The 27,492-nt window shown below is 43.9% G+C and overlaps 1 protein-coding gene across 1 annotated transcript in view; it reads left to right on the top strand.

The window, feature by feature from the left end:
- The window catches only part of ADAM22 (ADAM metallopeptidase domain 22), a 142,979-nt gene continuing 115,487 nt past the window's right edge, over positions 1 to 27,492 (top strand). The window contains exons 1-3 of the mRNA XM_066629123.1: positions 1 to 108; positions 1,994 to 2,242; positions 13,522 to 13,533. Coding sequence (XP_066485220.1) covers positions 1 to 108; positions 1,994 to 2,242; positions 13,522 to 13,533 — 369 coding nt within the window. The remainder of the gene's footprint in view (positions 109 to 1,993; positions 2,243 to 13,521; positions 13,534 to 27,492) is intronic.

Below are 27,492 nucleotides of genomic sequence, written 5' to 3' on the forward strand. Positions count from 1 at the left end.
ATGGCTGAAGAGGCAAAAGTGGTGGTAGAATTCTGCAGTGGTTCAGAGATGCCCTTTATCTCTGAGCTGGGCTTGATTAGAAGCCTGGTAGTGCCAGCTGAAGGATGCGTGAGCTGACTAGAGCCCAGTGGCTTAGCTAGAGGGGGTGCAAAGCACTAAGTTTTGCAGGCCCCTGAACATGCCATGTAAGCAGTCCCTCACCATCCCCTTTGGAACCGTTCTGGGCAGTAGAAGCAAAACAGAGGCATTCGCTTGCCTGCCTCCCTGCATTCATCTTCATTTTGCTCCCAAGGCCTGGCATGGCTCCGAAGGGGAGGAGGTGGGATCGCTTGCACAGCGCATTGCAGCCAGGGTGACCAGATGTCATAACCACAAAAGATGACAAGGCACTGAAAATGTAGGACATCCAAGAAACATGTAGGACATGATAAAACAAAAGCTAAAAACAGTCATAGATTGATTTCATGTGGACAATTTAAACACTATTATTACTTACTCTTAAATTTAAAACTATATCACCTATAATTTATTACATATAATTTATTAATGCCAAGAAGGCTATGGAATGCCTGCAAGGATCCACTCAGAGGGAAAAGGAGGACATTTAAATTCTTTTTCCAGGACTAGACTAGACTAGATGGCAACCTTCAGTCTCAAAAGACTATGGTATCGCGCTCTGCGCTCTGTTTTTCCAGGACACAAGGTTAAAAAAGAGGACATGTGCTGGAAAAAGAGGACACCTGTCATCCTGGTTCCAGCGCCTGCAAAACTTAGTGCTTTGCACCCTCTCTCGCTATGCCACTGCTAGAGCCTTAAATTTTTTAACCTGTTTCACCTCATGGCACATTGAGAAAGTGCTAAAATTGTCACGGTGCACACCATCAGTTTTTGAACAGTCTCAAGGCACACCACAGTAATTACCTGCTGGGGCTCACATCCCCCAGTGGACCTCTTAATACATCGATTTCCAACCTTTTTCATCTCGCGGCACACTAAAATTGTCAAGGAACACCATTAGGTTGTAGACAATGGACAAGGCCCACTGTACTGCCAGTATAGGGCTCACACACACCCCCATTGGCCCTACCAATAAATGACCTTCCCCCAAATTCCTGTGGCACACCTGTGAACCACTAAGGGCACACCAATGTGCCAAGGCACAGTAGCTGAAAATTGCTGCTTAAATACTGTGCTCTCAGGAAGAACTTTGGTAACTACATTTCCCAGTTTCCCTTCCCTCCTTGGCTTCCTTCTGCAAAGCTGGGGGGATTTTTTTTGGAGGGGCGAGGGCGGCTTGCTAGGCTTGTGCATGTGGATGGGGAGGGAGGGAGAGGCAGGCAGGCGGGGAGAGGAGGAGCTTGCAGGCTCTGAGCTCCAGCAAGCCACCCAATGCAGTAAAAGCTGGGGAGGCGAGCGGAAGCCCTCCAACACAATGCAGCACTGAGGGTGGAGGAGGAGGAGGAGGAGGAGATGCGCGGCTCCCTCTAGAAGGACCACGGGGCGGGCGGGAGCACCTCTCCTCCTCTCCACCATGCCAGCCTGGCGCTGATCAGCCTGGCTGCTGGTCGCAGGGTAGTGGACGGCTCCTGCCCCGCTGCCCAGCCATGCCTCCCGTGGCTGCCCTGCTCTCCTTGATGCTGTGCGCCCTGGGGACGTTCTCTGGAGCGCGCGCCAGACATGCAGGTAAGCCCTCCAGTCCTCCCCACCTGGGCATGCCCGTGATGGCACACGGCTGGGTGGCAGGCGGGCAGGGCAGGGGTCCCAGGCAGCCTGGATGGGGGGGGGGCAGCCTCCATCCATCCATCCTGCTGCTGCCTGGGTGCAGCAGTCCCAGCCAGGGGGTTTGGTGCGCCTGCGTGCGCCTCTGTGGCAGCCGGTGCCAAAGATGTGCCAGCAGCATCTCCCGTTAAGATGGAGGTGGCTGCTGCTCCCCCCACGCTGGCAAGCCCCTGCAGTGCCCAGGCATGGCCCCGATCCCCGCTCTCCCTAGTAGCACCGCCTGGGTGGGTGCATCCAGCGACCCCCTATCCTGAGTGATGGCCATGATGGTGACTGGGGCTTTCCACCTTCCCACCCCCGTTTTCTCCGAGGAGACGCCTTGTTGACGGAGATGAAGCGCAGGGATGCTGAGGACCGCTTCGTGGGGAGGCAGAGCACCGTCCCCGTCCGCCTGATCGGCAGCACGGGCGAGGGCGGCGAGGCTCAGCGCGACGCGCTCAACACCCGCATCGATGGGCAGCAGGTGAGCCGCGGCCGAGGGGAGTGTTGCCTACTGGTAGCAGCCCTCTCTTTGGGGTTTTCTGTTGCCCCGGAGACGTGCCTTTGGTGGTAGCGGAGGAAGAGGAAGAGGAGGAGACTCCTGCTTCCCCAATGCTCGTCCTGGATGTGCTCTGCATGGAAATCACAGCACCAGGGGAGGGCATATTGCATTCTGCGTACAGAGCCAAGGGGGACTCCAGGCACCAGGGGTGTGCGGTGGGGGGGGGAGGCAGGTGAGGCAGAGCCTCACCACTGGGGTTCTCCGGAAAATTCTGCCCTGTGAGGTACCCAAGCACCCACAACTCATGCACACAGCACCCACAACCCGCGCACAGCACCCACCATCCATACACGCAGAGAAACTTTTCAAAGGACTCCAGTGAGCAGGCTCTGCCTCACCTGCCACTCACCACACCTCCCTGCAAGGCAACCCTCTTGCGAGGCAACCCTCCTCCGGGGCCACTGTGAAAGAGCCCTGCAGTTACTGAGTCACTTCACCAGGGCCTTGGAGAAGAATTTTATCAAGGGGTACAAAGGCTTTTTGGGGCTCATTTTGGGGTTACCAAAATTATTTGGGCCCCTTCCCTTCTCCATTGGATCAAAATTTCATATGAACTTTGGATCATAATTTACAAATCACAATATAGTAATATAATAATAATAATATACAGTATTTATATACCACCTTTCTTGGTCTTTATTCAAGACTTTATTCAAGGCGGTTTACATAGGCAGGCTTATTAAATCCACGCAGGGATTTTTACAAATTGAAAGAAGGTTCTTTCTTTCAAGAACCACTACATTCAAGGTGTTACACTCCGATCTGGTTTAACATTCTGGCCTCCATCCTCCCACGCTCCGAGCAGATGGAACAGCTCAGCTGCAGCTTACCAGCTGCTTCAAGGTCGCACGGTGCCAGTGGCCTCGAACTGGCGACCTTGTGGATGTTAATCTTCAGGCAAATGGAGGCTCTACCCTCTAGACCAGACCTCCTGCATATTTAAAACTATGTGGGCTCACCCAAAACATGAATGCTAGTCTTCACACAACATATGAAAACATTTTCTGAGATCCCAGGAAATTTCCAGATCCCCTCCATTGGCTACCAGGTCCCTTTCTGACACTGGGCCCAGGTATGATGTACCCCCTGCACCCCCCTCTCACGGGCCCTGGTGGGAGCGGAAAATATAAGATCCCAGGAAATTTTTTGACCCTCTCCTTTGGTTCATAGGTTCCTTTTTTAGCCCTGGGCCTGGGTCCAAATTTATTTGGGAGTTTTAGCTTTATCAATTTCATGACTTTTCCCCCCTCAAAAAAAAAGAAAAAATGTCTGAAGCAGTGCACAGAAGCTGGTTTGTAACTAACTTTTTCATTACTTAAATAAACTTAAGCCACAATCCTATCCACACTTACCTTGGAGTAAGCACCATTGACTATTATGGGACTTCTGTATAGACGTGAATAGTATTGGGCTCTTAAGCAGACTAATGAGACAAGTTGTGGAATTTTGATTTCAAAGCTTTCTAAATTAAACTGGAATTTAAGCGATCGGTTTTGTTTGTTTCCTTCTGTGATCTGGAATCTTATATTCCTAGGATTTTCAAAATATGGTCAGTAATTCCAAAAAAAAGCATTGGCTTTTGCCAGTAGAAAGAGAGAAAGTGAGAAAATGTTTGAAAAATAAGCTATAGTAAGCTACTGTTAACCTTCCCATCAACACCAAAGCATTCATGCCAGTCAATTTGAATTTGCTATGACCTGTAGCCAACATGCTTTTTGAAACAAAAATTAGAGAATGATTTTGATAGTGACAAAAAGCTTTGCAAATATACTGCTTGGATATCAAATAATAACGCTCTGTATTGGTAGTTCTGTAATCAAAAGCTGTGATCTGCAGTAGTTTTAGATATGAATAATAGCACTGCCTGGACAGAGTAAGGGTCCTTTTGATACTTTCTCTCTAGAGCCTTCCACTGTCAAAGAAACAAGCTGTTGTTCAGTTAAAAAAGGCTTGGCTCTTCAGCTATGAAAACTATTGGGAAGAAAGCATCAAAAGAAACTTTGACTGTATTAACAGCTTGTTGTAACTTATGCTAGTACTTTGTATCATGGTTCAATTAGTAATGAGTTTATAAACTAAAGGTGAATGGTTTTAGTAAACATTAAGTATATCACCTGCTCTGTTTATAGGAATAATTGGGTTATAATGAACTAGCATCCAGATTCTGCAATCACTGTACACATGCTTTCTCGTGTAAATGTGGTCCTTGTGAAAAGATACTTTCGTATATTCACATGGCTCACTTCAGAGTTTGCAGGATTAGGACCTTACTGGTAACTGTAATATTTCTTTCAAGGTGGCTGCTGCAAACCAAGATCAATAGTATATTGCACATCTAAAAGAAAATCAATCCTTGCTTTATTATTAGGTTTAGGTGGTTTTGTGTCATCTGTAACTTTGTCTTAACTTCGTGTGGGGAAATTGCTGGTAGTTTACATTGGGTGCTTCAGGGAGTTCTGGTTTCTCTGCTGGCTAGTCAATTAGCTGCCCATAATTTGTGCATTAGTGCTCATAATTTATTGTTGTCCTGTGCATGCTCTTGGTGCTATGGACAGGTTTGTGGTTCAGCAGGTTGTCGGCTCCTGTCACTAATGGGAAGAATACTGTATACTGATATCAGAAGTCAATGAGTAAGACTTTGTTTTCAAGGTCATGAAAAGACCCTGATGCTTGTGAAGCATCTGATGCATTGTTGGAACAGAAGCTGCTCAGTTATGTTGGATCGAGTCTAATACAGCGGTTCCCAACCTGTGGGTTGGAACCCACCAGTGGGTCGCGACTCAATTTTTGGTGGGTCACGAAACTGACAGGCTTTAGTGACCCACCCACGCTTCGTGGGTGGCAGGCTTTTGTCTGCCACCCATGAAGGCAGATCAGGCTATGTGCATCAAAAGTTAAACAACTTTTGCTACGGGGTGGGGGTGGGGGAGCACTGCTGCCCAATCACCATTATGGCCACACCCCTTCGTGTTCATAAATCAGGCCAGCCTTTAGGGCTGCTGCAGCGTTTAAAACCAGAAGGTTGTTTCCCCACTACCACCACCATAGTAAAAAGAATTAAAAACAGGCTTGGGCAGCTGGTAAAGTGAAACACATTTGTTTCAGACTCGTAAAGCTAGGTGGGTCCCCATAAGAGTGTCATTTTAACAAGTGGGTCCTGGTGCTAACATTTTTGGGAACCACTGTTCTAATAAGAACACTTGAAATTCTCCTCTTTTTCCTAAGCAACCTGGAGGGGGACAGACATAATCTGCATCTGTCTTCTGAAATGGTTGAGAGAGATTATTTACCAAGAAATGAGCTCCTTGAAAGCATTTCATCACACTTTGCATAGTCATGTATCTCTGTAATGTTCTCACATCTTGAATGATGTGATGAAGGAAATATGCATTGCATCAACTCACTGCGTCTGGTGCAAACTTTAAAAAACTCGTAAGGGAATCTCTTTATGGTTCTAGCTGCTCTTAAGCCATTCTGTCCAATGTTGCAGATACACAACAGGGTCAAATGTGTACACCTGTGAGCTGGGCAGAAATAAATGGGTTAAATAAATAGCAACATCCAAATAACAATACTTCACTTGTATAATTGAGCCTGTTTCTTCTACTGAGAATATTCTTAGATCACACTAACATTCATTTGCTGGGATAGCATTAAGAGTTGACCTGATTGGGCAGTGGCTGAGGTACCATGCCTATCAGAAAGCCCACTAGCCAGGTTGATCCACTGTAGATCACTCCCATTCTATCATGGGGTTGGGTGGTAGAAGCTATTGTCTGCTGCCAGTAAGCTTCAGAAGGTACAGGGGCCCCATTTTCAATGGGAACCCCAATTTAGGACATTGTCCCAAGGTTCCTAGCAGCACTGCCCATTTCGAGTTGAAACCACTTGCTTCTCAGTAAAACTGCATAGGGTTGGACTGTCAGACCCATACTGTGCATACTGAAAGTTTTTGGTTTTGTTTTTGCATGGATTGGAAGAAGGGAGAATAGTAGTGGTGTGAAGGGCATGAGTGTGTCAGAAGTCAGTGAATATGACGATTTGGTTTTCTTGCAAACTCTGTGATTTAATTTAACCCAAATCTCACAGCAAGTTTAAGACTAGAGTAGCTGAAGAGCTATAAATGTATCTCTTCAGGATTGATTGTAATAGGAATGATAATGAATAAATAGGATTGATTGTAATTGCCAAGAGGGGAAAATAAAGCACCTCCTTGACTTAAATCAAGGTTTCTGTTTTGAAATTCCTGTGTTTGCTCAACAAAATGCATATTAACTGGTTGTTTTCGCAGTTAAAAGATTATGGTTGTTAATTAATTGAATCAGTATCATTGTATGGAGAGAGGGGATATTTTAAAATGAAGTTATGTAATTTGGTTGGCCTACTGGTTTCTTTTGTGCTCTTATCAATGGAGTTTTGAAAAAAAACCTGAAATGTACATATTGTATAAGAACTCTGTTTAGTTACCCATCTAGGAGCATAATCCAAAATCATTGGTTGTGCAGCCCACGTGATTTTGGGATTGCACAATTACGTCTAGAGATGAGAGTTAGTTTGCAAGTAAAGGTTTTTTTTCTTAGTATCTTCACATGCGTACAGAATGAGGTAACAGCCCAGTTTCAGTGCATGTTTACTCAGAAGTGAATCTCTTTGAATTCAGTAGGTTCTACTCCCAAATGAATATGCATAGGATTGCAATCAAGGACTGCAACCCTATTCACACTAACATGTATTGTCACATTGACCTCAGTGGGATTTATGAGTAAGCATATATAGGATCAGACTACAAGACGTGTCCACAATATTCCAGAAACAAGAAGTGATTCATGGGCAAGTGATTTTTTTCCCCATAAAGTGGAAAGGAAAGGCCCATGCTGTTAGTAGAATCATAAATATTCATAAATTAAGTACTGAACACATTTTACAATTGAGGTAGATGGAAGGCATTAATGGAAGTACAAGGAGAACCCATATGGCCTTGGTAGATGTTCCTGGTGAGAAACTGAATGGCATCTCCTGGATCCTAGTGTCTCTGATGACTTGCTAGTCCATTATTTCTGTTGGAAGATCACAGTGCTAAAAATAATATATGACATTATGTTATTTACATTGCTTAATTTCAGAAGCCAGGTTCCTCCATTTCTTTTATGCAGGAAAGCTTCTTTTTATTTCAATATTTTTAACAGATAATAAAGGTGGGATTTGTGTGTACAAATTTTGAATTTTATTTAAAGCCATGTTAATGTTAAAACAAACACAGTGTAATTGAAAAAGAGTAAAAAAAATCATTTAGTTCTTAAAAAAATATCAAGTTTATTATAAACTTACAAAAAAATTTTTTTATCCACCCTGAATACTGTGATGAAATTGAAATGCTTGTCCTACTAATTCAGAACTTAAAAACAAATTCATTAATGCTGCAAGATCACCCAGTGTGTTTCCAAACATCCCAAGAGAATTTTAGGTAAACTGCCATTTTGGGCTAGGGAGTAAGTACTCCCTCCCTCCCAGATCAAAATAGTTGTGTAAAGTGCCCTCATGGGAGACAACACATCTTGTTGTTGCCGACATCTGCCTGATAAAAATCAAAATACTGAGCTTCTCAATGAATATTTGTTTTTAATGGTCTCTTTCTGCTTTCCTAAGACTAGGGGAGGAGGGCAGGGACACAAGGAAACCCTGGGTAAGAGGTAGAATTATTTGATTAAACAGAAAAGAACTGGGAGCTTTATACTGGTAAGAACTGTAAAGGGAGTTGAAGAAAGCTGATATTTTAAACTATGATGTAATAGTTTTGATGAAAGGAAGGTTGCTTGGCTAGAAAGGGTGAAATTGACTGAATAAATTGGACTTTAGCAGAAGTATCTGAAAGCACAAAAATGACTTGGTTTGGACACAGCCTGGCTTTTGGATCAAAACCAAGGAGAACGGTACAGTGTGAAGTTCTGACTGGTGAAAGAATCTGTGACTGTAAGCTTCAGTCACATTTTAGTTGTTGTGTGAGAGCTCAGCAAATCCCCATTCAAAGAGGTAGTAGAGGTACCATTAGTGAACCATAAGGAGTTGGCTTGCATAACAGCTGGGAGGGAAATATTTTCAATACTCTTGAAAGTCTTTGTAGATCTCACTGTTGCTTGGAAACTGACCCATTTACTGAAGTTAGCAGTGACAGAGTATGGCAACATGGACTGCTGGTCTGCGTTGGCTGCTGCTGAATGTGTCAATATCAGTGATGGACCTCCCCAGTCCTGCGCCCCAGGGCAAAGGTCTGTGATGGCGCTCCTCCCCACAGGATGCCGCTGCCCCCTGTGCAAAAATCTGCCCCCCCCCCTTATCTGGAGTGCACGGTGCCTCACCTGACTCCAGGATGCATCAGGGAAGCCTCCTGAAGGTTCCCCGGCGCTTTAAACTGTGCTTCTGGCAAACTGGAAGCACAGTTTCTGACCATGTCAGGAGCTTCAGGGATGCTTCCATGGGGTCCTAACGGTGCATTTGCCCCATCAAGTAAATGGGAGGTCTGCCACTGGTCAACATAAGGTTTTGCATTATAGTAGCATCCATCCTTGCTCTCGTTCATAGTTCTTTCTGCTTTTTGCCCCAGTGCCATGAATTTAAAACATAAGTAGGTTACAATAGGTGCTTATGGCTGTAGGATATGTACTGCTCACTTGTATATGATAGCTTCATGATGTCAGTATGGCATGCATAAATATAATTTTGCATCCATGCTAGTTACTGTAGTGGAGATGTGTGTGTGTGTGTGTGTGTGTCTGGGATGGTTAGGTTAAGCTCCTGGTGCGACAGACTTTGAGTCAGCTGCTCAAACTGTAAAATGAAATTAATTTGAAAAATATAATGATGAAAAATGCAAGATGATATTGACTACTATGAAGACTAGAAACTTTAAAAAAGGGGGGGGGGAAGCTTAGCACTCTAATAATGGCCACAAGCTCCTGACGTCATGGCAAAATGGATATTCTGTTCAGAATGTTTCAGTGTTCTGCATTCTTGTTGGAAGTATTTGCAAACTTTGTATGTGGGCTGTTTATCATTAGCTGGAGCCCATTTGTAATAACATCCGTACCACTTTTCCCATAGTGAAATCTGCTTGAAATCGTAAAAGGAATTTTGTTTTTGACGAAAGCAACTTTTGGTTACTTTATTCTGATTTGTTTGATCCACTGTTGCTTTCAGAGAGTGAATTTTGGCAGGGAATAATGTTGATTCCAAGGAAGAAAGCAAGTTGCAATCATTTTCAGTTGGAGTGCAAAATCTACACAGCCATTGCATTCTGACTTAGGGTCAAATCCTATCCAATTTTCCAGTGCTGGTGCAAGCCATGACAATTGGACATGCGCTTCATCCTGTGGTGGTGGGGGCAATCATGGAGGCCTCCTCCAAGTTAGGGAACATTTATTCTCTTTCCTCAGTGCTGCAGTTCAGCTGCACCGGCACTCGAAAGTTGGATAGGATTGGGCCCTTAATGCTTGTTTATGTCACTTCTTTCTTATGATACGACTGGTATTATTCAGTTTCTTCTTGCAGTTTGCTCTGTCTGCTATAAGTTGGACAATTGGAACCACTGTCTATTCTCATGATTTTTTTTGGAATGTAAGCACTTTGAATATTCTTTAATGTAATTAATGAACCTGCTCCTCCCCCCCCCCCCCCCCACTTAAGAGGCCCTGACTTTGGAGTGAGCCAGAGATTCAGTTCTGGCTCCAGCGGTGGATACGTAAGTGCTTGTTGGAAGGGAAGCACAGTGGAAGAGGGTCTGATTTCTCAGATCTCTTTTGTATCTGTCAGCATTCTGGAAAGTAATTGATGACTCTGAAAGCAACGCAGGCAAAGTTTGCAATAAATCTATCCTGAAAGTTAGGGCAAACAAAAAAAAAGCAGCCTGGCCCCAAAACTACAACACTTAAGAAACGATATGTTCAGTCTGCTTACCCAGTCATTTCGCTCTTTCCCAAATAAGACAATTTAATGCTTTAAAAAAAGAATCCTGTTTCTCCAGTGAACTATAAGGTTGAGAAAATCTTAATACTACTTTTGTATGTGTGAATATTCCAGAATCCTGAAACTCTCTGAAAATTAGCATTGTTAATAAAGTGTAGTCCAGAGGCTGGTGTCTCAGATTGGATCTAGGTCTAAATCCCAACTGAACCCTAGATTCATAGATTTGATTGGACCTAAGGAGAAACTAAGGAGGATTTTTCTTTGTCTGCTTAGTGATAACATCTTCGTATATCATATCTTTGTACTATATCAACCATATTGTATTTTTATGGTTGAATGTTACAAGAATTGTATATTCATACTTGGAAAATAAATTTTGGTAAAAAGGTAAATGGTTAGAGAACCAGTTTAATTGGATTATGTGATTTAGGAATGTCTGTATGGAGTGCGGGAACACACACAGACACCCCCCCCCCCACACACACACACCTTAAAATAATATATAAAAGATTATGAAACTCACTGCATGGACATGACAAAAAGGACATCAGATTAATATGCCCTGGAAGAAAGGTTGATTACATGTTTGATGCTGTCTAAACAAATAGTTTACTATGTGGTAACTGGTAGTACTGTTTCTGGACTGACCCTTTCGGTCATATGAACATAAGAAGAGCCCCGCTGGATCAGGCCAAAGGCCCATCTAGTTCAGCTTCTTGTATCACAGTGGCCCATCAAATGCTTCAGGGAGCACACAAGACAACAGACACAACATGCGTCCTGGTGCCTTCCCTGCATCTGGCAATAAGAGGCAGCCAACCTCTAAAACCAGGAGCTTGCACATACCTACCATGACTTGTAACCCGTGATGAACTTTTCCTCCAGAAATTTGTCCAATCCCCTCTTAAAGGCATCTAGGGAAGATGCCATCACTATTTCCTGTGGCAAGGCGTTCCACAGACTAATACACGCTGGGTAAAGAAATATTTTCTTTTGTCTGTCCTAACTCTCCCAACATTCAACTTTAGTGGATGTCCCCTGGTTCTAGTGTTATGTGAGAGTTTCCTGGCCGAATGCTAGGGCGTGGTGAGTGTGTGTTGTATGATTTCGTTGTATTGCCACCTAAGAAAATCCTGACACATAGCAAACTAACATGTCAGGGAGAAGCCTAGGCAAGTACACATTTGCCAAGCATCTAGTTTCCTGGGTGTAAGGAATGTGTATGTGCCAGAGTGAAAGGAGGGAGGGAAGGAATTCAGTTGTGCAGTTAGCACCTGCAATCTGAATGGCAACCACCAGAAGCAGGAATGCCCATGATAAATAGTCTGTTAGAGCCTTTCAGCTGGTGAAATTTCTTAAGGAAACGTGGAGTGAGCGAGTGAGTGAGGGAGTGAAGAATAAGCAGTTCAAGACCCATCATATAGTAATGGGAAATATGTATTTTTTTAATATATGAAGATTACATATTTGGGCATGTTCAGAAATATTGAGCAAGTATTCTGGTATTTTTCAGCAGTATCCTTGAAGAAAAAGTTGACCTCAAATGACATGTTTCCCATCTCTGAGGAACTCCAACAAAATGGTTTAACCTCTTTGTACTCTGCCTTTCAGGGGGAGGCCTCTGCAAGTGATTTATATACAGTTAAAATGAAATGATTGTGGCTTCCGGCTTCCACTGCTTCTTAAAAGTGCAGCAAGCCTGCTTTGAAATGGCCACCAGAAAAACTGAGCAGATGACATTTAGAAGGAGTGGAGTGGAGCACTTCCTGCATTGGGCCATAGATGTAAGAATGGTCCATCGCTGCTGACTCTTCTCTGCATCGCCTCCAAGCAGGAGAAAAGGGCTAGAGCAGGGGTGCTCAATAGGTGGATCGCGATCTACCGGTAGATCGCGAGGCAAAATGAGTAGATCGCCGAGTGCCATCCCCCCCCTTCAGGTGCCTCTGGGAGGAAACGCCGGGAGTAAGGCCCATTGTACTCAATGGGGCTTACTCCCAGGTAAGTGTGGCTAGGATTGCAGCCTCACAGCCTAATCCTAGGCATGTCTACTCAGGATTAAGTCCTGTTATACTCAGTGGTGCTCAAGGTACACCAACATACATTGTACACATAAATGTTATATGTTATGATGCCGCGAACATTGTAAAAAAAACTCTGGTAGATCTCTGGGCCTTGCTGGGTTTCAAAGTAGCTCTCGAGCCAAAAAAGTGTGAGCACCCCTGGGCTAGAGTCAGTCCAGCTGTCCTCCTTCTAGCTCTTTTGGCTGCTGCTGGTGCTGGCTGTAAAATCTGTGACAAGCCTGACCCCCAAATGTCCAACCAAGGCCACTCTGCAGCAGTGGTGTTTAGTTAGAGTGTTAAGTGTGTGGTTTTAATAGGAAAAAAAGAGAAAGTGGAGGAAGGAGGAGGCACTGATCGGTGGTCTGTTTCTAGCGGGCAAAATTTCATGGGTTGTAAATATTGCCCTGGTGTCTTAACTGGTATGCTTTTATTGCTGCTGTCTTGTTCTTGTATTGCTTTTTGCTGTGTCTTAAGCTTATTTGTTTTTATCTTGTACTGACCTGGAAATATTCATACTGAAGGCAGCATGCACATTCATTAATCAAATGATAACTGAGACACACCAGAATAATCATTATAAGCAATCAAACCAAGAATGCATCCAGACCTCTCAATTTCAAACCCATATATTGCCCAAGACTGTCTCAAAATGTTCAAACTTAGTGACTTGGCATCCATGCTGTTTTATGTCATTGATATGCAAATGAATGAAGGCCTTCTGACTCATGTTAAATTGTATAGTGTTGCCCTCGATCTGTCCCTCTTCCCCCCCCCCCCCGATTGCTATGTTGCCTGCCATGGAACTGTTGAGTGTTGAGATGTGGAGTATGAATGTTGCTGTCATGTGCAGTAGGTCTGACTGCCCTTGCGAAGGGGGAAAATGATGCTGAAAGGTTTCTGTGCACCTCAGCATGCAGCAAAGGGCTGCACAACTTCAGAGAGAGAGTTGTCCTTTGATTTCTGCTGTGGTGGAGAGCAATGTCTGTCCATTCACTTTAATGGGAATTAACAATGTGCGCACATTCTTGATGCTTGCTTTAACATAAAGTGGTCTTTCGATTAAGCAAGCATCTTAGGTTGCTAGGGATTGTTGGAATGCTATGAGTATTTGGGGTGGGGTGTGGAGAGGACATTTTCTTTCTTTCTTTCTTTCTTTCTTTCTTTCTTTCTTTCTTTCGGCAGGCAGGCAGGCAGGCAGGCAGGCAGGCAGGCAGGCCATTATTAAAAATGTTTAAATTACAGTTCTGTACATATTAACCATGTAGCACCAGCCTTGAGGAAGGATCAGAATGTGCTGGGCTACCCACCTAGGCTCACTTTGTGGTCCACTCCAGTTGTTGGTAACAAGCAATTTACTTGGATGGTTGTGGCTTAAAGGGTATAGATAAGCTTAGTTGAGCTACTGAAGACAAATGTACATGAAGGGATAAGGGGAAGGATGCATCATTTTTTTCCCACAGTGGCCAGCCAGGAATGTGTCTAGGAACTCCACAAGCAGGGTAATGCGGAGTGCCTTGCCAGCGCAGAAGCAAACAGATCAGCCCTTGCTGCCTCTTCCAGCTATGGAGCAGAAAAGGGATGTGGAAACTTGTTTGGCTGCTATATTTGAGAGGCTGTCCAAGCTTCTGGCGAGCACACAGCCAAGCTGACAGTCCCCTCACGTCTCTCCTTTACCTTGGCGCTGGAGCCTGTGTAAGGTCTTTGTGCAAGCTTAAGGGCTCTGGCTTTTGATCCCTTGAACAGAGCTCCCTTTTATAAGCCTGGTCAATTGGCTATTTTCTTTCAAGGAATCATAGCTTCCTAAAGACTTTTTAAGATACTTTAGGGAGTGGATTAATAATAATGGTTTTGGTTTTTTTTAGTGAGAATAACACTGCAATCCTATACACACGTACCTGGGATAATAGCCCAATCCTAACCAGCGCTGGGGCAGTAGGGCTGCTCGGCCCGTGCTATACCCATTGCTGGGAAGGAGCAGGCTGGAGATCTCCTCAGGGAAAGGTGACATTTGCCCCTTACTCCTTGTAAATCCCCAGTTGGCACAATGGAGCTACTTGGATCTGTGCCTGCCAAATGGCCACTGCAAGTCCAAGAAGTCCCACGTCAGACTTTCAAGCCCGGAAGGGGGAATAGGATTTTGTGTGTGACAGTGTCGTGGATCTTTCCCCCTCCTAGGCCTGATGTGCCCCGTGTCTGCCCTCCCTCACTCCATTACACCCCCTCCCTAACCCCTGTCTTCCCCCAGTACCTGTGCTGCCCAGCGGGTGCTTACTTGCTCCGTGAGGTGTGCAGTCTGGATCTAGCACTAGCGGAATGGAGCAGGCCTTCCCACTGGCACTGCTTGCTCTCTGGGTAACGTGCTTTATGGCAGGCTTGTGACACTCTAGATTGGCGCAGCAATTGCTGCGTCTGTGCTACTTTCAGTTAGATCTGAGCATCCTTCAGGTCTCATTGAACTCAGTAGGACTTACTTCTGAGTAGACATGCCTAGGATTGCCTTGTTAGTAACATTTATGCCAAGTAAACCACCTTAGTCTTTAAGGTGTCACAAGACACTCTTTTCCTCATGGTTTTTTTTTTCCTCCTGTACAGACTTTATTGCTCCCTCTCTGGAATTAAAATAATTTTAAATATGGGAGCCTTATTTTGAAGATGGCCGGATCCCAAAGGATCTCCTCTATGGAGAACTCTTGCAAGGAAAGCGCCCTACAGGTAGACCACAGCTGCAATACAAGGACATCTGCAAGAGGGATCTGAAGGCCTTAGGAGTGGACCTCAACAAGTGGGAAACTCTGGCCTCTGAGCGGCCCGCTTGGAGGCAGGCTGTGCAGCATGGCCTTTCCCAGTTTGAAGAGACACTTGGCCAACAGTCTGAGGCAAAGAGGCAAAGAAGGAAGGCCCATAGCCAGGGAGACAGACCAGGGACAGACTGCACTTGCTCCCAGTGTGGAAGGGATTGTCACTCCCAGATCGGCCTTTTCAGCCACACTAGATGCTGTTCCAGAACCATCTTTCAGAGCGCGATACCATAGTCTTTCGAGACTGAAGGTTGCCAACAGAATCTTTTTCCTTGATTTAGATTGCTGCATCATTGCCCCTCCCTCCAATTACAGGAACCATGTCCTTTTATAGCTTTGGATTTGAAGCCTGATACTATTCAGTATTCCTCTTGTAACTCAAACTCTTGATTAAGTAAACCTTTATTGATCACTTATGAACTGAGCATCTGTCTTTGGTCTTACTGACCACTAAAAAGCAAAACTGGACAGGACCCCCTGGGTGAAAAAGTAGGGCACAGATCTGGTTTCCCCCAAATCTAGTTTCTTGATTTAAAACTATATAAGGCCATCAGGCACCTAAGGCAAACATAATTTACCCCTAAATTACCCTTCCGCCTGCACACAGGCAACTTGTACTTCCCAGAGCACATTTATGGGATGATACACTGACCACCATACGCTGGTGTAGATCTCTCCAGGATTTACACTTGTCTCCATGGACTATGAATGGATTTCAGGGCAGAGTATTTTATTACATTTGCAGTTAGTGGTTTGCTTCATCACAGCTGTTTGTTGTGCCTCTACAGTGGCCTGTTAAAATTCCATATGGTTAGCCATTTCAAGCTGTCTTCTTTGCTTTTAAATCTGGAGTGGCTTGTTTGGAGGGGTGGGGGAGACTGGATGACAACCACAGCATTACATTTAGCAGTAATTAACCTTTAATACGTGTCTTCCCTAGTCACTGTGAATTGATTTAAGTCAAGGTAATTTAAATCACGATTTAAATCGCCAGGAGAAAAGGGACAATTGTAAATACTGTAATGTAAATAAAACACTTTCTGTTTTATTATTTAGGGACTTGCTACATAGAAGTGCACACTGATGAGTTTCTTTAATTGTAAAGACAGATTGAATTAATGATGTTCCAGACCTTGCATCTCCTTGTTGCAAACCCACATTTCCCCTAGAAAAAGGATTTCTTAACAGTATTATCCGGTATGGTCTTTTTTTATGACTTACACCTATGAGAGCTTTTTCTAGGCAAGTACTGGTTTACACTTTTTCTTCCCAGTGTCTCTTTTTGTATTATTTTACTCCTTCTCCCAGCCCCTCCATTCATCCCCTTCTCCCCAAATTGTTGTCGAGTGGATCTGTGCTCTCCAGGTGGTAAATAAATACTTAATATTTCTGTAGTGCTTTCTGAATATTTCACAGCACTTCACCTGTATAATCTTGCTGTGGTCCTTATAACAACCTTATAAGGTACTATAATCTCCACATTGCAGCTGAGAGTAAGAGGGAGCGAATTGCCTAAGGCCACCTAATGAGAATTCATGGCAGAGGTGAGATTCAAACTGGGCAAGTTCTGATTAGTAGCTTGTTCTCGTAGCCACTGTTCTCATATACCAGCTTGAGTCATACATTTTTATAATCAGAGGACTGACTTGGAGCCAGATGCAGCAATCCGGTAGTTACTAGGCTGTCCCTGGCTGGCAGAATCAAGATACAGTAGAAATAAATGTACTATTGTGCCATATGAAGATACCCCCCCATTTCTTTCTTTCTAAAGAAAAGCAGACGATCACAAGCACATAAGAGGGTCATAAATTTAGTTTTAAGAGATGATACATTTGCAGTCAGTTTAGATATCCTTTTAAACCAGGTTATTTTGAAAAAAAATTTGTTGTAGGTGACACTGATTAGCCTCCTAATTTAACTTCCTCCCCTGAATAATAAATTTTTAGCCACTCTGGTGGCAGTATTTATATGTACAGGTGGCCTCGGTATCCACGAGGGATCCGATCTTGGACCCCCTGTGGATTAAAAAACCGATGCTGTTTCAGCCCCTTAAACCCTCAGTAGGTGTCCGAAGCTGTGCTCCGGTCACCTCCAGAGGGCTTAAAAATGGCCCTAAAAGAAAGAAAAGCTACTCAGTGACATTTTTATGCCTTTTAAGGCATTCTGAGGCCCAGGGAAGAACCCCTGAGGAGTTTTTTGCTTTGTTTTCGCTTTAAGGGCCATTCTGAAGCCTGCAGAGGCTGTGGGCGGACACACACAGCCTCTGTGGGCTTCAGAAAGCCCTCTGGAGGCAACCAGAGTACAGCTCCAGTCGCCCTCGGAGATTTCATGTGGGGCCAAGTCTAGGCCAATGTGGGTCCAGGGGACCTGTAGATTTAAAATCTCCTGATAAACATGCTCTACCTGTAGTTGCAAGTTCAGTTTGAAGGAATTGGTTTCTTACGTCAGTGGTTCTCAAACTCGCTGGGAGAGTTTGAGAGCCACTAAGTACTTGCTTGGGGGGGGGGGGAGGTAGCGGGGGCGGGGGGAGGCAGCGGCGCGATCCCCGCTAAAGACGGAAGTGGAGTGCGATCGCTCCGCATTTACTTTCACTGCTGCTGGGAGCCCTGCTGCAGGTCGCGCCGGGCTCCCTGCATCCTGGGGAGGCGGCAGGAGGCTTGGGTAAGTGTACCCAAGCCCCTGTAGCCTCCTGGGCAGTGCGATCCTGGGGATCGCGCCGCTGCCTCCTCCCTGCCTCCTTAAGGGGGCAGAGACCAGGGCTCACAGGCTGGGGCGTCGCGACGCCCCCAGTTTGAAAAGCCCTCTCTTACGGGAAAAGAATTTTGCATTTGGCACGATGCCTCATTAACCACTTATATAAGTTATATAGTTTTATATAGTTATATATAATTATATATAGTTTTAAAGGTGTCTGGTACAACTTGTGACAAAAACAAGTAAAATAAAAAGAATGTGTCCATACCCATCACTAAATCAGAAGTGCATAATGTAGTGATGAGATATAATTTATAATGTGCCGCAAAAGTGATGATCCTTAAATTATTGCTCTGTAATGTCAATGTGTATATTGGGTAAGGAAATAACCCTGAATCATTTGCAACTTGGGCGGGTGGGGGGGAATAGATGACCATTTAGACATTGAGATGTTCTTTGAACGCACAAACCAGTTAGGTAGGGCTTTGTGTAAACTGCAGTGGAGTTAGTAAACAGAGTCATGGTAGCTTCAGGTATCTTCCATTAAACAGATCAGCTATAAGTGATGGAAACAGCTTCATCCTGACTGCCCTGATGCCATTGCTTGGTTTCTAGCAGCAGTGGACCTAGTGCTGGGCAAACGCCCTGGATGCTGATCCCGCGTGACTCCAAAAATGTGTGGGAAGCCTCACTGAGGCTCCTGACACGGTCAGAAACTTCACTTCCAGTTTTCCAGAAGTGCGGTTTAAGACCGCAGAGAAGCCTCAGAAGGCTTCCCAGGTCGGTCCTACTGTCACATGAAGCTCCACTGTGCTCCAAAAGTAGGGCAATGGCTTTGCATATGGGGAGGCTGCATCTTGCAGGGGAGGGGTGGCTCGAAGACCTTTGCCCCGGGAGCAGGAAAGGGTAAGTTCGCCACTGGTTTCTAGGAATGGCCCAGTTCAAGTGGCCAAGGAGTTGCATCTTCTAAACCAGGGCTGTCCAAAGTTTTTGGCAGGAGGGCCACATCATCTCTCTGACACAAAAAGAATTAATTTACATTTAAAATTTGAATAAATTTACATAAGTTTACATAAATGAATATATTAAAGATGAACTTCTATGAATGAATGAAGGTCTTGCAATATCTCAAGGCCTATAAAAGGCCTTGCACAAAGCAAGGCTGTCCTTTCCTTTGCTGCTGCTACTGCATCACAGACGTGAAACAGAGAGCAGTGGAGGGAGCCCTCATCCCACAGCTCACGTGAGAGGTCAAACAGTTCCCCTCGTGCGGAAAGCAGTTGCGTCGGGCCAGTGCGGGCTTTAACAAATCTCTGGAGGGCCAGAGGCTCATTGGAGACTGGGGGCTCTCTGAGGGCCGCATTGAGAGGCTTCGAGGGCCGCAAGTGGCCCCAGGGCTGGGGTTTGGGCACCCCTGTTCTAAACTGAGAGCTGTTTCTCCTAATCTTGGAAATAAAGGCTCTGGTTATGTTTACTTAGTTTTAAGGAAAATGTATTCAACTATGTTGTTCTTTTGTTTCACATGTTTTAATGCTGTGCTCTAAGATTGAATGTGTTCTGGCAAGACCAGAGGTTTTTTAATTATGTTGAGAATGCACCAGCACAGGTCTTGGGCTCACATTCCCCCCTTTCTTCTTCTTTTTGCTTGTACAAAGGAGGCTGAAGCCTTCCTCCTGCAGTTTTGAACAAACAGCAGTTTCTTGTTATGCCCAAATACATGCTACCTTAACCTATAGATGCCCTTGCTTATTGGAAAGTACTTATGTTTTTTCTTCTTCTAAGTATCTGCAGACAGGCTTGTCAGATTTTAATGTTTCCTTCCCTCTCATTTTTCAAGCGGACAGTACCTTGCTCTTTTTCAGAAAGTGCTGGAACTATCATTTATCTCTCTCTGCTTTAAAGTTGTTAACTTGATTAATCCAGGATGGTGTAGTGGGTCAGGAGTTAGACTTACAGTAGATACTCACCTACAAGGTGATCTCACTGATAAGGTGAGGACAGGTTTTCAGCCAAAAATCATGAAATGTTTCATTACCCTCAGATAAATTGGGGGTAGAACTTGGGGAATGGTACTTGTGAAAAGGAGCTGCAGCTTGCCCTGGAGCCTGATTGAAACGGAGGAAAGGATCTGAGCCACGCCACTGTTTTTGAAGGTGCTTATGTAGTAATGTGGGCCATTTCCCCCCAAAGCTACAGAACTGAACATTGCACTGAATGGCTAAAGAAAAACACCCAGGTTTGAAACAGCAGAAAAGCATTTGCAGTTTTAAAAACCATCCATAACAAATGCAGCACCGACATAAAGCGATATAAACAGCTTTCTTCAGCACAACACCCTGCTTCCATTGTTGCCAGCCAACTTTTTATTCTGTTCACTTTTTTTAAGAGGCACTCCTGGGTTTGGAGTTAAGGAGCCTGCTCAGAAGACTTGACAGTGGAGCTCTGACAACTGTAAACAAAGCTGCCTGTTTGTAAGCTGTCTGCAATCACTCAAAACATTTTTCAGATGCTTCACAGACCCTCTGCAGCCACTATCAAAGCTCCTCCAGGCTTCTCCTGGCTGCCTGGACACACCTCAATAGCCCTGACCGACTTCAAATAAAACTAGGTGTTAATCTATGCTTGATTTATTGGTAGAAATTTCTCGCCTTGTAGGCAAATATCTATGGTAGACCTGGAAGATCCCGATTCAAATCCCCACTCAGTCATTAAAGCTTCCTGGGTGACCTCGGGACAGTCACTGTCTCTCTGCCTCACCCACCTTGCTGGGTTGTTGTGAGGACAAAAGGAGGAAAGGAACTATGTACATCACCCTGAGCTCTTTGGAGGAAGGACAATATAAAAATGTGAAAACAAAATTAACTGCTGTTTAGGACTATACAAATGGAAGTTCTCCCCCACCTATTCCTATGCTTTATTTTATTTTTTCTTTAAAGAATTTTATTAATGCTTTAACCTGAGGTTACTGACTTCAGGTTGCCATGATGGGAATGAGCTAGAAATTAAAATAAGGAGAAAAAAATGAATGAAAATGATACGTTTTTGTTAAGCCCTCTTTTAAACTTGGAAAGCGTCTTTGACCTTATGGAGAGTCTTTCTTGCCTGTGAGAATAAATCTTTAATCCTTTCTTTGTAAGTTGGATCCAGTAAAACTGATATCATTATTCTTGCCGTAGGCTGGGTTCTCTTGAGGACAATAACAGTTTTTTTTTTCTTTTTTAGCTTTGTTTTTGAGGGGGGAAAAGCTGGGACTCTATTGGAGATTACAGAGAATTCAGGAAAAGATTCTCATTTCTACTCCTGTACTGCTTAGTGTAGCTTCATTCCCATTCTCCTCTGTGTGTGTGTGTGTGTGTGTGTGTGTGTGTGTGTGTGTGTGAGTGCTGATTCAAGAGAAATTTCTGTTTGCCTTGTTTACTGCAGCTGTGTATTTTTACATTGCTGGATTATTTGCCTACTCTAAATGTTGAAAATGGTCCTGAAAGGAAGATCTTTGTCCTGATTTTAACTATTTTGGTGTGGAGGGTTTGCACTTAGGTTGCAGTCCATTACACAAGGTTGTTCCATGGCTGTGACACTGCAAGGCTCAGAGGAACGCTCATGGAGGGTTGGGGCAGAAAGTATAGTCAGGGCAAGGTTGGGAATTGGTTAATGGCAGGGTGGGATGAGGGAATCTGTGTCGCTATTTTGAGTTCTATAGGACAGGTAATGGTATACAGGCTGGGTCATTTGATAACATCCAGCCCAGCATTCCCTTTAGAGAGGTGCTTCTCAAACTCTCTGGTGTGGCGGACCAGCAATTTTCTCCCCCATATACTGTGCCATATTATTACTATGGTTTCTTTCCTTGCAATTCAGCACAGACTGGCAACGGATGGCTCGTGGACTGGAGCCAAAACACTTTGAGTAGAACTGTCTTAGAAGGCACCCTCTCTCTAGGACATTGTTTCTCAATATGTGGGTCCAGAACCACTAGGTGGGCCATGAGCCCCCATTCATTTCAATGTGTCGTTTATTTTTCAAATGTTAGGCTTGATGCTACCAAGATGCTACCAAATGTTACTGCATTTGGGGAAATGTGACAGATCTGACCTTTTAACAGGCTACTGTATATATATATATATAGAGTAGCCTGTTAAAAGGTCAGATCTGTCACACCTATATATAGAGTTAGGGGTGGGCCCTAACATTTGAAAAATAAACGACACATTGAAATGAATGGGGGAATTCAATGAATTCATTGAAATGACTGAATTCAATGAATATATATATATAAAATCTGGGTAAGTGTGACTAGGATTACAGCCTTTGGGATGTTTAGGGAACTTTTTAAAGAACAGATCAGCAACTGCTTGGGAGGGTTAGGAGGGTTTTTCTTTATTTTAAATATTTTTTAAAAACTTGTAAACTTTTTATTTACTGAATTAATTGGAATTTGATATTGTCATATGAAGGGTGTTAAAAATTCTTTTGCTTGGTATGGGGAGGGGGGTGTTAAAAACGTTCCTGCATGATGATATCACTTCTGGCCATGACATCACTTCCAGGTTAATGATAACACTTCTGGTGGATCCTGACAGATTGTCACTCTAAAAAGTGGGCCCTGGTGCCAAAAAGTTTGAGAACTGTTGTAGGATATTTACTTGGTCTGGCTAAGAGATGGGTGGCATAGAAATAAGGCACCAGGAATCGGTGTAGGGAGACCTGGCTGAAGACACCAATACTCTGGCATCCTATGCACACCTCTTCCGGAATACCCCGTTGAAGTCAATGGAATTTTCTTGAGAATAAACATGCAAGCAACCAACTGATATGAATATTTCTCTGCCATTTTCTGAAGAGAGACAAATGGTTGGCAACCTTCAGTCTCGAAAGACTATGGTATATAGGCCTACAGCACCCGGTATTCCCAGGCAGTCTCCCATCCAAGTACTAACCAGGCCTGACCCTGCTTAGCTTCCAAGATCAGACAAGATCAGTGAGTTGACAGGTCTTGAAGAGAGACAGAGTTGCTTTAATCTTGCATCGCCCTTACTCTTAAGGCAAGCAGTCTAGTATCTGGTTGCATTTTGTTCCTTGACTGGAGTTTTGGCTTCTAATGTATGTCGCTTAATGTTCCAAACTACACTTGCGATTATAGGTGCCCTGAAATCAAGCGAGTCTCCATGACTCTTGGATTCCTTGACATCAGTTGAAGCTGTCAGATTCTGTGCCTCATATTCTGATCTTGAAGACCTGCAGTCTACTTCTACTGAATTTCCAATTATGGAACCCCAATGGCATGTCTAGTTTGGTGCGATATAAACAATGATCTCAAGCATTGTTGTCCCTTTGTGTAGGGAGACCTTTACATGTAGATTTTACGTGTTTTTACGTGATTTTACGTAGATTTTACGTGATATTAATAACAGATTTTTAAGTGTAAACTGATTAAAGTCTCATGTGGAAAATACCCTTAGGCTGCAATCCTATCCTCACTTTCCTGAGAGTAAGTCTCATTGAACACAATAGGACTTACTTCTGAGTAGACCTGCATTGGCTTGTGCCCTTCATCTAACTATCTTTTGCCTTTTCATTTCTGCCTTTTGTGTTTGTCAAAAGGCCCTTGGAAAAATCTAAGGTTGTTGCATCCATCATCTTTCCCTTAGCAGCTGTGGCATTTATGTATTCGAGATCTCTCTCCAGATTAGTTCAGCGTGACCTTGCTGAATCTTTGTTGTTGTTTTGTTTTTTCCAGACATTTCCTCCCCCCCTGTTATTTATTAACTGTTTTTAATTATATTCCCTGAATACAATTGCTTGATCTGGGCTATTTTTTTTAACCTCAGTAATTCACACTCTCTAGACTAGGGGTGTCAAGCTCATTTCATACAGAGAGCTGAAGTGCATTTATGCCTGCTTAGGGCTGGAAGTGATATCAGTAAAATAGGAAGTGATGCTATCAAGCAGGTCATGACCAGAAATAAGCACTTTTTGCTCATGTAGGAACTCATTAGCTGCAAATGACAGAAGAGAAAACAAATCTTGATCATATTTTCAAGATATGGGAGAGCCCAATAATAATGTGGGCAGCCCTTTTCAGCAGTGACACCTCAGCACAGCTCAATAGCTGAGAGTAGCTGATGGTGATGCTGGGAGAGCCTGAGGGTTGGATAAAGAGCTTCCACATCCGGCCCCTTGGAGTTTGACACCCCGGTCTACACTGCAATAGGTATGTATGCATGACGGAAACCATCAACATTAGTTTTACTGCAAAGTTTAAGCAAGGTTTTATTCTGATCTTAGAAAACCATATGTTGACCTCCACATTATCTTGTGGAAAGAGGATCCAAAATCCAATAAAATAAATATTTCTATAATATTATTAAAGAGTATCATTATGTTTATGTATTGATATATTATCTAGACACAGCAAGCCTGGGTATGATTGGTTTAAGCAAAGCCTACAGGACTATCAAGGAAAGATTGCTCGATATTGAGCGTCAAGAGCTACTCTGTGCAGCTAACACCATTTGCTCCCCTCTCCATCTGCACATCCCAATCAGCTTTGGGAAGCCGGCTTCTTTCCTTTATCATCTGCAGTGCCCACAGGCTCGCAGAGCATTCTCCCTTGCGAGATGCAATGCCTTTCCATCAGCTCTGCTAGCGGGCAGGTTTTGTGGCATTCCCTACTCAGAAAGAAGATGTACCTGTGACAGGAATTGTGTGGAGACATTACATCATATATTTTTTTACTGCCCACTCCATGATACCCTTCGTAAGATCTATCTGGCTCCACTGCTGAACAAAATGCAGGGCTGGGGGGATTCATAAGAACATAAGAACAGCCCCACTGGATCAGGCCATAGGCCCATCTAGTCCAGCTTCCTGTATCTCACAGCGGCCCACCAAATGCCCCAGGGAGCACACCAGATAACAAGAGACCTCATCCTGGTGCCCTCCCCTGCATCTGGCATTCTGACATAACCCATTTCTAAAATCAGGAGGTTGCGCATACACATCATGGCTTGTACCCCATAATGGATTTTTCCTCCAGAAACTTGTCCAATCCCCTTTTAAAGGCGTCTAGGCTAGACGCCAGCACCACATCCTGTGGCAAGGAGTTCCACAGACCGACCACACGCTGAGTAAAGAAATATTTTCTTTTGTCTGTCCTAACCCGCCCAACACTCAATTTTAGTGGATGTCCCCTGGTTCTGGTATTATGTGAGAGTGTAAAGAGCATCTCCCTATCCACTCTGTCCATCCCCTGCATAATTTTGTATGTCTCAATCATGTCCCCCCTGAGGCGTCTCTCTTCTAGGCTGAAGAGGCCCAAATGCTGTAGCCTTTCCTCATAAGGAAGGTGCCCCAGCCCCGCAATCATCTTAGTCGCTCTCTTTTGCACCTTTTCCATTTCCACTATGTCTTTTTTGAGACATTTAATGTTTTGAGACAATCAAAATGTTTTTTGATTCATTTAAATTACAAACTCTTCTTTCCATAGAGGAAACTGACTCTCTTGACAAGGTTGCCAACTTTGTTTCTGGGATTCTGGCAGGACAGAATTCTGGGTCTTCCGCTATATTATGGTGAATGGGGGGAGGGAGTATTGGATGATTACGAGTGTTTTATTGTGTGTGTGTTCTGAATGTTTAATGTTTGGTTGTTGTTTCGTATTTCCATTATCTATGCCAATAAAGGTCTTATGTATGTATGATATATTATCAATATGATATATTGCAGTAAGGCTGCAGGTCAAAGAACCCCAATTCTGCTGAAGTCACTGGGACTTGCTTCTGAGCATGCTGTATTACCTCCAATAAAGATGGCTCCTTTAGCACTGTTTTATTACAGTGCTTTTCATCCTGGGTTGATTGAGATCCATTCTAGCCAGTGGGAGCAGGGAATTCTGGATAGGATGGAGCCACTTCCTTTGCCTTCAGTGGAAGCCCTTTGCCTTCAGTGAAAGATTTGCATGAATTAAAATACAGTAGAAGGCTTGCATATTAACTTGTTCCTTTCAGACAGAAGGGAGGAGCAAGAGGCTGTGATGTATATATATATCTTGTCCCTACATTTCAGAAACTATGTGCTTGGCAGAATTCTAGTGTGGACAAAATCGCAGAAGATGTTTTGTATAGTGTAACCTTTCAAAGTATTTTTTCTGGCATCAGATCCTAAAAGTATTGCTTTTTAGTAGGTTAGCAATTTTCAACCTTTTTAATCTCATGTCACCCTAACAAGGCACTAAAATTGTCAAGGCACACCATCAATTTTTGAAAATTGACAAGTTGCACCACACTGTTGGCCAGAGACTCACATTCTCCAGTGCCTCTGCTAATAAATAACCCTTCCCCAAAGTCCCGTGGCACACACCTGTGGTCTGTTCGTGGCACACCAATGTGCCATGGCACAGTGGTTGAAAACCAGTGGTCAAGACAAATCTTTACTATCATTACTCCCTTTGAATTTTGAATCTAGGAATTCTGCAACTGCATTAATTGGCTGTAACAATGTTATTTGAAAACATTACTTCGAAAAGTATTTCACTCATAATTATGAGTGGGCAGGAGGTCTGGTCTAGAGGGTAGAGCCTCCGTTAGCCCAAACATAACATCAGAAGGTCGCCAGTTCGAGGACACTGGCAGCTCCCTGACCGGTTGAGAATGGTGAGACCTTGAAGCAGCTGACAAGCCCAGCTGAGTGATTCTACCTGCTCTTGGTGTGAGCAAGAAGCATCTTGGCTGCCCTCCATGTGAGAGATGGAGCTGCTTGTCAGCCTGCCTGGGAGAACTGGAGGCCAGAAGTGAGACTAAACCAGGAAGATCCATTGTGAAATGTTGTTGGTTCTTGAAAGAGATGATTGTATGAGATTGTATGAGATGAAAGAGATCCCTCTATGATTGTAAAAATCCCTTTGAGGGATTTAGAAATGCCTGCCTATGTAAACTGCCTTGAATAAAGTCAGAGGAGTAATCGGATGACCAGAAAGGCGGTATATAAATGCCTAGTTGTTGTTGTTGTTGTTGTTGTGAAAGTAAAAATGCCAGATAAGAATTCTATTTCCCGTTTTCCTTTGGAAAAACAGAGAAGAACTCTTGACCAGGGGACACCCTATCCTTGTTTTTCCATATCTTTTCTTGGGCCTTCACCGGTCCCTATAAGAACTTCTTGCTGGACAAGACTGAAGTCCAACCTCTTTTTCTGCTTGTGCATCTGAAGAGAATAAGCCTTTGTTCCCAAGCACAGTTGTCAACACCAAACCAGATATTGGTACACTTGGCAGGGTGCAGTAGGCTGCACTGCTTCCCCACTGAAAAAGGATGTTGTTCTTGAAGCCCTCCAAACAGGTTTCAGCGCACAACCCTTTTAGCAAAGCAGCCGTGTTTGGTCAGATTACTCTCCAATTCACCTGCTCTTGGTGTGAGCAAGAAGCGTCTTGGCTGCCCCTGACGTAAGGGGGTCAGTCAGGAAGCCTTTCCAGTAGCATTTAGCTCTGCAGTAATTTTTGGACACAGGCCTTCTCTCTCCCTCCCCCAACACTTCCTCTTTTTTAAAACAATTTTTCCTAATGATTTCTCTGGTGCAGTTTTGTCGGTGCGTATCTGTAGGGACATGACAGATTATTATTATTATTATTATTATTATTATTATTATTATTAACAGTATTTATATACCA

Source organism: Tiliqua scincoides, chromosome 5 (assembly GCF_035046505.1).
Source record: "Tiliqua scincoides isolate rTilSci1 chromosome 5, rTilSci1.hap2, whole genome shotgun sequence".
Classification (NCBI taxonomy): Eukaryota; Metazoa; Chordata; class Lepidosauria; order Squamata; family Scincidae; genus Tiliqua; species Tiliqua scincoides.